The following is a 14,144-nucleotide window of genomic DNA, read 5'->3' on the forward strand; positions in this document are numbered from 1 at the left end:
TTATTGAATCCCCTCAACTTTCAGACTTCATGTACTCCTAAGGAGGGACCATCTGAGCAACGCTTTTTGGGTTTGTGTAGAAACACTGTATTTTTCCAGCTTTTAAAAAAATAAGCAAGTACTCTGTTTCTTTGGCATGCTTACAATTTTGTCCATCTGTTAGTGGCAAAATGCCCACTCACAATATGGCATACCAGTTTCAACCAGGCACAGGTGCCACTGAAAGATCGGTTTCATTTTCTGACACTAGATTTTTCTGGTGGGAAGCAGTGCCATATTCAGGGAATATGCTTTGTTAGACTGATTACTTCTGTTGGCATCTGTATATCATAATAAGCACTTATGCAGGGCTTTACATTTTCAAATCATTGTCTGAAAAAAAAATTTGAAAGCATTACTGAATGATGGTCTTTTGTATCTATTTTGCCAGCCTAGTTTATTGAGCTTTCTGCAGTTGAGGCAGGGGGTGGTGGGAATGGAGGGGTGTTTTATATATTGACCCACGAACAAACATGAAATAAAATGTTTCTTAATTGAAATTCTTTCTCTTTGAAATGCAATCACTGATGAATTTAGATAATACTACAATTCTCTGTATAATTGTTGATTTTTTGAGCCTGCAAAAGAAAACAAAGAAACAGATTGTGCTTTTCAGGAGGGGATCTTGTTTATAGCATCACAGAGTTGTTGAAGTTGGAGGGGCTTTGAGGTCATCTGAGCTGACTTGCCCATACGTGATCACCTAGAACAAATTGTCCAGGAGGCTTTACTGAAGGATTTTGCAGTTCCCCTCATTATGAGGTTCCTGCCAGACCATTTCTCCAGCCTGACAATGTTCTTCTGTATAGCAGCAAAACCCTCTGGTGTATCAGCCACTCCTCCCAGCTTGGTGCCCTCAACAAATGTGCTGAGGGTGCCCTCTGCCCCATCATCCAACCTTTAACGAAGATGCTGAATAGGACTGGACCCAGTGTTGACCCCTGAGTACACTGGCCTTCAGTTAGACTTTGCACCAATGATCACCACCCTCTGGACAAGCCATTCAGATAGTTTTCAGTCCACCTCACTGTCTGCATATCCAGCCTGTTCAGCAACAGCTTCTCTGTGAGGATTGTATGGGAGACTGCATCAAGGGCCTTACTGAAGTTCAGGTCTTTGATGCTCAATTTTTAGGACCTTCATTATTTTTCTTTTGCTGTGTGTTGTTATCCTCTTTATGAGTCCATGCTTAAAATTGACTTTTCTGGGCAAGCTGAGACATTTCTTGCATCTGAGACTTGGGATTTTTTTTTTTTTTTTCACAACTTTGAGTTTGTGCCCATTGAATGGCTTCAGGTTTCTTTTATTTGGCTAGACCATTTCTCCAGGCCAGGTTGGATGGGGCTCTGAGCAACCTGGTCTAGTGGAAGGTGTCCCTCCCCATGGCAGGGGGTTTGGAATCAGATGACACATAAGGTCCCTTCCAAACCAAGCTATTATATGATTCTTTGGATTTTTTTCCATTTTTTCAATGGAATTCCTACTACTCCTTTGTATGCTTCCTGGCCATTGCAGCCTGGCAGCACCTCTGGTCTTAATGAGCATATTTCTTATTCCATCATCCAAATGGAGTAAGGGCAAAAGAAGAATCCAGTACAGAATGTTATCTTTACTTTTTTTCACAGCAAGCTAGTATCTTACTGTTGTTTTCCAGCTGTTATTTGTACCCATTCTGTAACAGCTTCATGCAGCCCATATGTTTTGAGGCATATTTCACACTGCTTCCAGTGCTATTCTCACACCTTTGCAACGTCAAGCTATAGGCTGTTCACAGATTTCCTTTTATCAGGAAAACTTCTTTTATTTTTTTTTTTTCTGTCCAAGTCAGAAGTTATACTTAGATCCATATAAATGACTAAAATATTTGGTAAACAATTAATCATATTCTTTTATACTTTAGAGTGTCATCTAGAAAATATTTTGTCTAGGTGTAGTGATTTTTTTTGTAATTTTGACCAGTCAGCCTAGCTTTGTATCCATTTTTTGCTCCTTTTCAAAAGTAGACATGTATGCATTGTTCTTTTTTATTTCAAACTCCTGGATTCTCATGTATTTTTCATGATTTCTCAGAGGTAACAGTTGAGGTTACTCTGGGTTGTATAGGACCTGTTGAAGTGAGTGTAACCAAATGTAATTTAAAACAGATTAACCTCTCTATGAATTCTGTGTCTTGTAGTTCCCTATTTTTGCTTTTGTTCTTCCTCCCTTTCTGCTGATGCTGTATGTGCCATCTGATTGCAACTGACCTTCCTGGGAAAGTGAAGGAAAAAGGCACAGAATACTTCTGTTTTCTTGGCATTGTACATTTTATTTCTCAATGAATATTGGAGTAACTCCTTCCTCACTACTCTTCTTACTAATATATCTATGGAATTGTGGGGTTTTGTTCTTTACATGCATTACCTTTTCTCATTTTGTGATAGGACCTTTCTGTGTTAGCTTTTCTATATGAATGTGCTGCTATTACACTTGTCCTTGATGATTTGACCTAGTTCCCTTTTTAACTATTACTCTTATATTTTGAATCATCAAAGCATTTCTGAATTGCCAGCTGGTTTCTTACTATATATACTTCCCACTATCTTCTGTGTTAAGATAATTTGTATTTATGTACTGAATACAGCTTCTCTGAGAAGTGCTTAGTTGACCTCACTCATTTCCACTAGAATTTGATTCTGAGAAGGAGAAACCTCTCAATGGAAGAAAGTCTACTTCCACAAATGCAGTAAAGTCCATTGGCTGTCTGCACTATTTTCCTTTTTACACTTACTAAGGATGATTGATGGTCATTTTGTGAACACAGTCAATTACTTAGCCTTCTATCCATGCATTCTCTGTGCTAGTTTATTTCTACATAATAAAAACCAAACCAACAAAAAATACCACCACCAACAACAAAAAAGAAACAACAACAAAAACCCAAAGTGGTTTTCAAGAACTGGCTGAACAGTCTGTTGTACTGCAAAGTCTGAAAATTGAAGAGCTTCTTGAGGGGATGGATTTAGACAGAATACATTCTGTCTCAGCAATAGTCTTAGAGTGACTATTAAAGCTCTTTCCTCCATGAATTACAACCCTCAGCTGTTCTTCTGTATAATTGATGTGGGCTGGAGCTTCCCTGTTGCATTTTAATTTTTCTACTTCCAATGTCTCTTTAGTCATTATGTATTTTGTATATTCTTACTTTGTTTTGGCATTATTCAGATGTGTATTCCTTCCTTCCTAAAAAAAAAGCTTTCTTTTATCTTTATAACATTTGCATATCTAATGTTAAATCTTACCTCACCTCTGGAGACATAATTTAGAGTGGAGGGAGAAGGATCAAATGCCCTCTATGTATTGCAATGATGAATCTCAAACATCTTAGTATTGACTCTGTTGAAGCTTTAGAAGTCTTAGGTAAGAAAGGAGTTTTAGAGGTAACCTCAAAACCTGTTCTTTGATATATTTGTATTAAAACTTTGGAGCTCTCTGCTACAAAGAGGTAGCCTTGTTCAAAATGAGAGGAGGCCAATGTCAGCAGATCCTTTTCACACTTATGGTTATGATTTTTATCTGACCCCAGCAACATTTGAGGTAGTGTACTGGTGTCCCTGTATCATCAGTGCAGAGTTACTGCTCTGAAGGATGTTCAGCAGCATTTAATTAGGTAACTGCATCCCTAAAGATGTCCTCTTCTCATTACCAGTTGTAAAGGAAGCCTAATGTACTAGCTTAGGTGTAGATGCCTGTTTCTGGTGAAATATCTTAATCTTGCCATTTATCCTTCCCATAGGCCATTATTGCAATTCTCTTTAAGCACTGAGGGTCAAACCTGCCTTAGCAGTAGAGAAGAACTGCTCTAGAGATCAAGGAAAGTAGGAAAAGGATTCAGTCAATGAATGCAGAGTTCAACTTTGTTTTTTCACATGCCAAGTCAAAGATTCATTCTTGTGATGCCTGTAGAGCCCCTGTTACTTGAATCAAGAAACTGCTTCTGAATGAGCAGAGTGCTTTCCTCTGTTGCTTGCACCTCTGGAGTAGAGGTTGTAACAGACACGTTTTTATGTGAAGTACCTGTGTATTCTGTGTGTGATGGCACCTTGGCTGAAGTAGGGTTATTCTTATATTCATCTCAGATATGCCTGCTTGTAGTATCCAAAATCAGCTACATGATAGTAAAAGTCTTTAAAGACTTTTTCTTTGAGAAGAAGCTGTAGTTGCTCTTGATCTCTCAGCCCCAGAGTTCCTCACCCTGCTGTAAAACTGCTTCCTGAGTGCAAGGACTAACTGCTTCTGCTCAGCTGCTGACATTTTTGAGCTCCATGGCATTCTATTGCAGTGATAATAAAATGGCAAGAGGTACTTGCTAAATGCAGCAGCCCTAGAGAAGCAGCTCATTGTGCCTTTGTAGACTAGACAGCAGTTAAAACAGTTTGTGTGTGCGACACTTCATGAGTAACTGCTATAAAGAATTTCCTGTGGTAGCTTGGAAGACAGTGGCCAGTAATGACAGAGCTCTAGCTAAGGATGATAAATGTCTCTCAATATTGGGAATTAACCTTTGCAGATGACAAATTGTGGAAATTATGTGAAGCTTCTGCCATTCTAATTAATCTGGCTAAAACATAGAGCAAATAGGGAGATTTCTAATGTCTCCAAGAACAGAAAATGACTGCAATAAAGGGACAAATGCCAGCATATTGCAGGAGGTACCCTATGCTTTTTAAGTTTGTGTATCCAGATCTTGACTGGTAGGAAAGACTGGGATACTAAATGCTGCTTTTTTTTTTTTTTTTTTAGTTCTTATTTTAATTTGCTTTTAAATGTATAAAATGCATAAAGACATGGCATTCTTTATTTTGACAGATAAGGAAGGACATACGTTTTCTGTATTCTGGGTGCTGGTGAGTGTTGTCCTAGGTGCAATAGCCATGCTGTGCAAAGAACAAGGAATTACAATACTGGTAAGAATTCTCTTGTTAACCGAATTTTGGCCTCAACATCTGTCAGGTGTAGTTGTAAAGTCCACAGAAATTAATCTTCTCCACAGCTGATGACATCCACACCTTTTTATTTTGTTCAGAAAACTAGTTAATGTTGACAAAAAGCAGCATTTCACTAGATCTGTTTGAATTGTATCTTTGTCAATCTGTAAGAGTTTTTCCACTTCAAATTTTGTAAGTAGGTTGCCTATATTTATGCAAAGTTTTAAAGTTTTACAGTGTTAGTTTCACTTTCGTTGCCCTTGTTTTTGAATGTAATCCTTGAGATAGCAGGACTACAGACTGCTCATGAACAAAAGATATAACTGGAGGAGAACATTTTTAAAAGAACCATTCCCTGGCTTCTGTAAACAGTGTAATTATAATTAGGACCATTGTCTATGCAATTCAACTGCTGCATCTCTTCCTTTCGTCCCTTATTTAAGGATCTGTCTGTGGAAACAGATGTAGTTATTGCTCATGTTATTGTGGTCTGGCTTTCAGTGAAGACAATGCTGTTTTGGGTGACCAAGCTGGCCACCTGAAATGCTGTATCTGTGATTTTTACCTTTTCTATAGCCATATATCTTTATTAATAAATTCAATTTATAGCTTTAGCTATAACAGATAAGCAACAGAATCAGAAAATTCATTGTAGCAAGGACCCTCTTGTTGTTGCTAGAAGAAAAGGGAAAAGAAATTAAAGAAAACCTCTTGATTTGGGACTTTTTTTGATAGATGTTTGTAGAGTGATGTGTTTTTCAAAAGTGTCTGTAAGGAAAATATAAGAAATTGTCTTAAGACATGGTGTAGTTATTTACTCTTAGCAGTATGAAGTAACTATTTGAGCTAGCAGATGCAGAACTATTATTGGATTTGGGATTTTATTTGCTGTTGCACTGCTAGGATGATTATATTTATTGTGCTAAGGGGCACAGGTCAGAGGGATAAAGGGCTAAATCACCCATTTAAAAGATTACTTGGAGGCTGAATGTGATTTTTCAGTAGAATTCTTGCCTTTTATCTCCATGTGAGTGAGCCAAAAGCCTTTTCACAGGCAAGTGGCCTTTCTACATGGGACCAATCCTTACTCCAACCTATCTTCTGTCCCTTCCCTTTGGCTGTTAGTGTTGCCTCCCAGTGTACCTGCTCTTTGCTTCACCTGGAACTAGTTTTACTGGGATTTTTTTTCTATTTAATCTTTAGAACAGTGATAATAATTTAAGTGGTAATAATAATAATTTCTGAAATTATTAGAATATAGAGTAAGTACTCAAGAATTATCATGGTGATATGCTGAAACTTTGAAGCAGAGATGCTACAGTTTGATTTTGCTGGTAACCTCAATAGAGCTACCCCAGACACATCTATACATTTTGTTTGCCTGCTTGGAGGTAGTTATGTGCAAGTGTAGGTCTGCAAAGCACTGAGTATGTTTAGTTTTATGTGTGTGGCTGATGTCAGAACTCTTCTTTTTTTTTTTTTTTTTCTTTTTTTTTCTTTTTTTTTTTTTTTCCCCCCAGCAACTTGCACTGTGTTTATTGCTGTAATTGTAAGAAAAGCAAGCTTGGTACCTCTGTTAAATCTTTCTGAGCCTTTGTCTGTACTGTTTAAAAAGGATTTTTGAAACCTGGAAGTCCAAAGAGACCATACAACAAAAAATAAGTAGAAGGCTTAAAGAAACTCCAACTTACTGATAGAAGCCTTGACTTTTGACTGCAGCATTTATACTGCAGTGCATTTGGGGAAGAAGATGGAGAGTAGAATTCTGTTGTGACCATGCATATTTTATCTTGCTTGCTGGTACATGATATTCCCTGAAGAGTTATTCCAGTAGCAGGAGAATTCCCATTACAGTAGAATGTTATTCTGCTCATCTGAGCTCCATTTACCATTCTGCCATCATTGCTACCAATGTATCTCTCTACTTGTTTGGAATCAGAATTAAGATGTACAGTAAGTGATGGCAGAAGTGCAATTCAAGATGTATTTTAAAGAAATATTGTGGTTAACTGCTTTGTTTTGTGCTGTTATTTTTCTCTTGGTTCCTTAGGGTTTGAATGCAGTGTTTGATGCACTGGTGATTAACAAGATAAATCTTTTGGAGCTCATTCGAAAGTTGCTGTATAAGGACAAATCATTGGAGGTGAGTCCTGGACATTTTATTCATTCTTAGAGATTTTGTTCATTCTGGCCATTCAGACAGTTATGTTCTAAAATACAAAGATTCATCTTCTGACAGTTTTGTTTGTCTTAAGAATTAGGAAAAAAAATCCCAAACCAACCAACCAACCAAAAAAGGTATTGTTATTCAGCCTAGCAAGGCAATGTGCTATGACATCTTTACAGCAACATGAGTAGAAACAGGGTATTGTTAGAATTGCATTGCACAGTGAAATCCTTTCCACAGTTTTCTTAACAGTATGCTAAAAATGTTGTATGGAACCATTGACTGCTTGATGCAACATATTCTCCAGGGTCAGTAACAATACACCTGAAATGGTACTTGGAATGGTTTGGTCAGAATAAAGAGAGGGACATATTTAATCAGATTCTCAAGGACAAAGTTAGAAAAGTACATTAAAAACATATTATGTTAATGGGTCCTAGTAGCTTTGGCATTTAAAAGAAAAAGTTATGTAAGCACTGATAGATGCTAAGGATTGATTTTTCTGACTTTCATTGATGCCACTTTATCTGGTATTGTCTCAAGTGGAGTCTGGCACCAAGTATTTGCACTGGCAAGCAAATAGCAGGAACACTCAGCCTCAGATCAATGATGGATAACAGCCAAATAGACCTACAGCCTAGTAGAGCATCACTGCTGTTGAATAGCTAAGGTTCTCATCCAACATTCAACAAAGCAAAAGAATATTCCTTGTACTTGATTCAGTTGGTGGTTTCACTGCAGAGAAGTTTCACTGATATTCCTGAGTGGCAGAAGTCCCGTGGGGCTTTTAAATTCTTTTGCAAGGAGGAAATGAGGAGCTGCAGAGGAAATCAAGGAAGTAGATGCTCTAGAAATAAAACTATAGATTTGACCAAGAAGGGCTAAGTGAGGACTACAGGAGTGTTTCAGGCAGCAAATAGGAATGCTGGGGAGTTTTGCTGTGTAAGGACACTAATATCAATCAGAATATGACAAGGGAAGCATCTAGAGCTGTAGGGATCTAAAGCAGAGCTAGTTTATAATTGAGGGCTGGAAATAAAAAGTAATGAGTAAAACCTCAGGAATAAGTGGCCAGTCAGCCTCACATCAGTGCCTGGTAAGATCATGGAACAGATCCTGCTGGAAGTTCTGTCAAACATATGAGTGAGAGGGAGGTGACTGCAGACAGCCAGCACAGCTTCACCAAGGGCAGATGGTGCCTGACTAATCTAGTGGCCTGGAATGGAGAAGAGAAGGCTCCAGGGACACCACCTCTCTAGGAAACCTGTTCCAGTGTTTGACCAGTAATGAATTCTTCACAATAGGGTGGTGAGGCACTGGAATATGTTACCCAGAGAAGTTGTGGAAACCCCATCCCTGGGGGTGTTCTGGGCCAGACCTGGCAGGGCTTTGAGCAAATTGATCTAGCAAAAGATTCCTTCCAGCCCAAACCATTCTATGATTCTAGGCAGTGTCAGAGTCAACCTTTATGGAAGATTATTCTTTAAGCATGAAGAACTCAGAGCATGATGCTTCTGTTTAAAAGAAGAACTTTTAAATGATTGTGTCTCAGTGAAGAAAACATCAGATGTGCTTTTTCCCTCTTACTCTTTTAGTAGAAGTAATTAATTTTAGCTCCTGTTACCAGCAAAAATCTGTTCTGATCTTTTCAAGGAAGTGCATCTAAGATTGTTTTGCTTTCTTGAAAGGCAGATACTAAAAATTCTACAAGTAAGAACAGTTTTTTTCCTTTTGATTGAGACAGGTTTCAATTTCATGCCAGATTTCAGTTAATTCTAAATCAGAGAGGATACAATAACACTTCTTCCACTTTCATATTCTGCCTTCTGAGAGATTTTGTGGCAATGGTGAAATTTGGCCTTTAAGAAACTGCATGTGCTGTAAAATGAAATGAAGCCTTGGGATAAGATATTTTGTTGTTAATCTGCCATAAAACAGTTACAAATTTTCACTCTATGTGAGGGTTTTTTTCATAGTACAATTTTCTCCAAAAGCTATTTTATAAGAAAGCTATTCCTAAATCCTCCTTATAGTAACTTTGGTTACTGAGATGTCCTGGTTGGAAGCAATCATTTGAGCACAAAGGCTAGCCCATATAAAATAAAAATTACAGGCTGCTTTATCTTTAGATATTCAACTAAATATTTTATTGTGACTTCATTGTCAATTACAAATACTAAAAAGCAATCTGAAAATTGTTTTTTAATTTAACTTTTCCATTCTTTTAGAAAATAAGTATCTTCAGCCAGTGCACTGATGTCTGTCTTTGTTCAGGAAGCCTACTATTTATTTTTTTTTTAAACTTCAGACATAGCTGATATTGATATCCTAAACAACTATGGTGGTCCTTGCTAAAGAGCATATTCCACTAAGAGGTAATAATAATTATTGTGCCATCTTAAAGCTTTGACTAGTGTGTTGTTATACTTACTGATGATTCTGTTTCCAGTCTCCAGTGGTGAAGCTTGAAGAATCTTCACACTCTACACTGGCTTTGGGCTGGTTCTTTTTTTTAATTTATGAAAATGATGTGTGCTTGGAGAAAAGTGTTATGCATTCTGGAGAAAAAGATATAAAAGTCTGTTAGGTTTACTGTCTACACCATCACTTCTTTATGTTTTATGTGAGTTGCTTCTTATACACCCTGAAGTATATTATAAAATGTATGATGCAAACCAACCGAGTTAATGTAGATCAAACACAATTTTATACTTTTTCTGATCTTGGGTAATTTACCCTGAAGCAAGTGATTTGGTGCCTCTCTGTCATTAGCTTTTTAATCATGTTTTGGGGTGTGAAAAATTTAATTCAGTTTGTAATTCCTCCCAGTTCCTAACTGTGCAGTTTTCTTGGTATATATCTGTAATTTTACCTCTAAAGATGCCTAAGTGGACAAAAATTTTCCATGACAAGCAGACAGCTGGAAATACCTATTTAAAACAAAGTTCCCAAAGTAATCATCCTCCATTTTAGAAAGAAAAGATAAATTAACTTAATATGCTGTGTACTAAAGGTTGTATTCCCTGTCAGAAATTGCCATGTAAAACTACATCAGCTATAGAATTACAGAGGATTTGTAGAAGAGAGTCTTCTTAAACTAACAAGTTTTGTTTACTGATTGAGAAGGAAATGAAAATGTCAACTCTAATAGCATAAATGCACAGGAATAGCTTTTTCTTTCTGAGATAGAAGTGAAAAGGATGTGAATGTGTTGGGTAAGAGAGCAAATACTGTTTCTATAAGAGTTGGGTTTTTTTCTTTCTTTCTTTCCTGCAGAATGCTGTGCTGTTAAGGAAGGGGCTGCTTTTCAGGATAACCCTTTTGATGTGTGGAGGGGCCAGCATACTTTACATCCGCTGGAGGATCATGGGCACAGGGCCACCAGCTTTCACTGAAGTAGACAACCCAGCTTCATTTGCTGATAGTCTGTTTGTAAGAGTAAGTTATGAGGTTGCTTTTTTCTGGTCTGCTCAGAACATTTATCTTTGTCATAAAAGTGAGCTTTCTGTGCTTCTAGGAAATAATAAACTGGGCGGTTTTTATGTTTCAAGATATGTGTGACGAGTCACCTTCACTTGTGCTGCTGTGGTGATTCTTTGCAATTTTTTTAATAGTACACCATGTATATTCTTTGCATTCAATTTAGCACGCACTTTACACATTGAAGTACTTTTCCCTTTACTCACCATTTTCCCCATGCATGCAAGAAATTAACTTTTGCTGATTTTCATCCTTTTTCCACGTACTGTGCTTGACTTTTCATCTTTCACAACTAAAGGAAATAGCACAAATTCAGGTCTTGTGCATTTGGAGTATGTCTTGGCTATATACCTTAGGTGGCATTAAGGATCTTTCTGGAGATGGAGAATGAAAGATGACAACAGTGGGTGACATCTTTTGATGTTTTCTCCTGTTATATGAGATTGTTCTTTTTTGCATATGAATATTGGTTGGACAGCACAGAATTGTGTTTCCCTGCTCTGAACTAGAGAGCCACCTAGCTATGTTTAAAAGAAAATTAAAAATTAATTTCACAGCTGCAATAGTAATGGATATGTAAATAGTTGTCGTCCAACAGTAGTCACACCCTCTTTATTGTATTACAAGGGAAATGAGGGAAGAGAGAAGGACTAAAGTTGCCACCCTCCCCCCCCCCAAGTTTAGTATCAAATAAATGTTTGTTTTCTCTTTGACTGACAGGCTATAAACTATAATTACTACTATTCACTGAATGCATGGTTGCTGTTGTGTCCCTGGTGGCTGTGTTTTGATTGGTCAATGGGCTGCATACCCCTCATTAAATCCGTCAGCGACTGGAGGATAATTGCACTAGCAGCACTTTGGTTCTGCCTAATTGGTCTGATATGCCAAGCTCTGTGCTCAGAAGACAGCCATAAGAGAAGGTAAGAGACAGTGATGAATTTTAAATGCCTGGCCAACTTGAGTACAGTATTATTTTGTTAAATCCACTACTGATAATTTTAACAATTCAGTGGAACCAGTGTCTAGCAAATGCAGTTCAAATAAATATTTATAGCTGTCATTACAGTTTTATCCCAATTTGGGTCCATCACTGTACACCGACTAGTAGGAAACAGAGTTGGAGGAGGAGGCATGCATGGCTGCTTTATTTTTATTCCTGGAATGGTATTTTGAGATCCTTAACACTGTAGGTGGTAAAAAGTAATATGTGCTCAAAACGCAGCAGGAAATTGTTTGTTGTTGCCCTTACTTCATACAAGTCATCATTTCCTTTAATTTTCTCCTAATAGTGGAAGAGAGATGTGCTTTGAAAGCACATGGCCATGGTCATACAGTTAAAAAGTAAAATGCTTGACCCATAGTATGTACTCAGAAAGCAACTTCTACTTTACCCAAAGGAACTAAAACATTTATTGCAAACTGTTCTTTCTCACTAAGAGCTTCTGTTTAACTTTGCAAGTTCTGTTCCTGTGGATTTTATGTAGATTTAATTTCTCAGTTCCTTAAAATTTTTCAACTGCTCAATCACAGAATGATTTGTGTTGGAAGAGACCTTAAAGGTCAGGTAGTTCCAGGCCCCCGTGCCACAGGCAGGGACACCTTTCATGAGATCAGTTTTCTCAAAGCCCCATTTATCCTGGCCTTGAACACTTCCAGGAGTGGGGCACTATCACTATGTGTCCTTTTGAAAAGCCCATCTCCAGCTCTCTTGTTGCCCCTTTTAGGTACTGGAAGGTTGCTAGAAGGTCTCTCTGGGGCTTTCTCTTCTCCAGAATACACAACTCCAGCTGTCTCAACCTGTCTTCATAGGAGATGTGCTCCAGCCCTCTCCTCATCTTCATGGCCACCTCTGGACTCACTCCAACAGGTCCATGTCCTCTTTATCTTGGGGTCTCCAGAGCTGGATGCAGCATTCCAGCTGGGATCTCAGCAGAGCAGAGGGGCAGGATTACCTTCCTTGCCCTGCTGGCCATGCTGCTTTGATAGTCAGGACATGGGTGGCTTTCTGCACAGCAGGTGCACATTGCTGGGTCATGTTAGCTTCTCATCACTGAACACCCCCAAATCCTTCTCAGGGCTGCCCTCCTGCCATTTTCTGTCCAGCCCATCTTTTTTCTTGGGATTGCCCTGACCCAAGTACCAGACCTTGCACTTGGATTTTATGAGGTTTGCATCAGCCCACCTATCCTATCCAGGTTCCCCTGGATAGCATCCCTTCCTTTCAGTGTGTTGACCACACTGCACAGCTGGGTGTCATGGGCAAACCTGCTGAGGTGCAACTCTGTGTGCAGCCATCCGGCCACTTCCTTATCCTGACACTTCTTTAGCCACCAAGAGGTCCAGCTGTCAAATCCATGTCTCCAGTGTAGAGATGAGGATGTCATGATGGACAGTGTGCTTTGCACAACACCAGGTAGATGATATAATTTGCTCTTCCTTTATCCAGTAATGCTGTGACTCCATAGCAGAAGGCTATAAAATTTGTCAGGCACGGTTTTTTTCCTCAATTGAAGCCAGATTGGCTTTCATCAATCATCTCCTTATTTTCCAGGTGCCTTAGCATATTTTCCAGGAGGATCTGCTCCATGATCTTGCCAGGCACAGAGGTGATCTACTGACCTAGTTTCCTGAGTCTGCCTTTTTTCCTATTTGGAACATGAGGGTTATGTCTCCCCTTTTCTAGTCAGTGGGAACTTCATCAGACTGTCATGACTTCTCAACTATGATGGTAGGAGCTCATCTCCATCTTAGCAACTTCAACCATCAGTTCCCTCAGGATCTCTAAGTGAGTCTTAGCAGATCCCATGGAGTTGTGCACCATCAGGTTCCTTAGATGTTCTTGAACCTGACCTTTTCCTACAGCAGGCATTTCTTCCTTCTCCCAGTCTCTGCTTTTGCCTTATGTGACTTGAGCAGTGTGGTGGGAGCACTTGCTAGTGAAGTTGGAGACAAAAATTTATTGAATACCTCAGCCTTCTCTATGTCCTAGGTAGCCAGGCTTCCCATTTGCTTCCAGAGAGGGGCCACATTTTCCACAGTGTTCCTTTTACCACCAGCATAAGTAATTCTGTTGTTCAGAGTGCACAATCTTTTCTTATTCTTTTCTTCTTTTTCATCCCTTCAAATGTTAACAGTGCACCTGCCTGCCTTTCTGCTGCTCCCAGACTTATTTGCACAGATAAATCACTTTGGAGAGGGGGTGGAACTCTTGCTGCAAGTGGTCAGACTTTCTAGCAAAAATGCACTCACTAAGCCTTTATTGCTAAATAGTTTTTTAGTAAAAAGTGAAGACAAAAAGTGTAGTGAAGGCCCAAAACTTGTGGGGATGAGAAAAGACCAGGAGGACAAATCTACCTTACAGTGTAAAGATTCATTTGTAATAAATTAGAACAGAAAATTACCATGACCTTGACCTTTGTAAGAAATACCTGACATGGACCTGAGGTTCTTATTCCCTTCTGTCAGCCCTGTAAAAGTGAGGTACATAG

General features: G+C 38.7%; 1 protein-coding gene across 4 annotated transcripts in view; it reads left to right on the forward strand.

Moving 5' to 3' along the window:
• TMTC4 (transmembrane O-mannosyltransferase targeting cadherins 4) overlaps nt 1–14,144 on the forward strand; it is a 54,862-nt gene that overhangs the window by 18,953 nt on the left and 21,765 nt on the right. For all 4 annotated transcript variants that reach the window (XM_079323591.1, XM_079323592.1, XM_079323594.1 and 1 more), the window contains 4 exons: nt 4,888–4,985; nt 7,057–7,149; nt 10,450–10,611; nt 11,374–11,576. In XM_079323591.1, the coding sequence (XP_079179717.1) occupies nt 4,888–4,985; nt 7,057–7,149; nt 10,450–10,611; nt 11,374–11,576 (556 nt within the window). The remainder of the gene's footprint in view (nt 1–4,887; nt 4,986–7,056; nt 7,150–10,449; nt 10,612–11,373; nt 11,577–14,144) is intronic.

Source organism: Erithacus rubecula (assembly GCF_903797595.1).
Source record: "Erithacus rubecula genome assembly, chromosome: 1".
Classification (NCBI taxonomy): Eukaryota; Metazoa; Chordata; class Aves; order Passeriformes; family Muscicapidae; genus Erithacus; species Erithacus rubecula.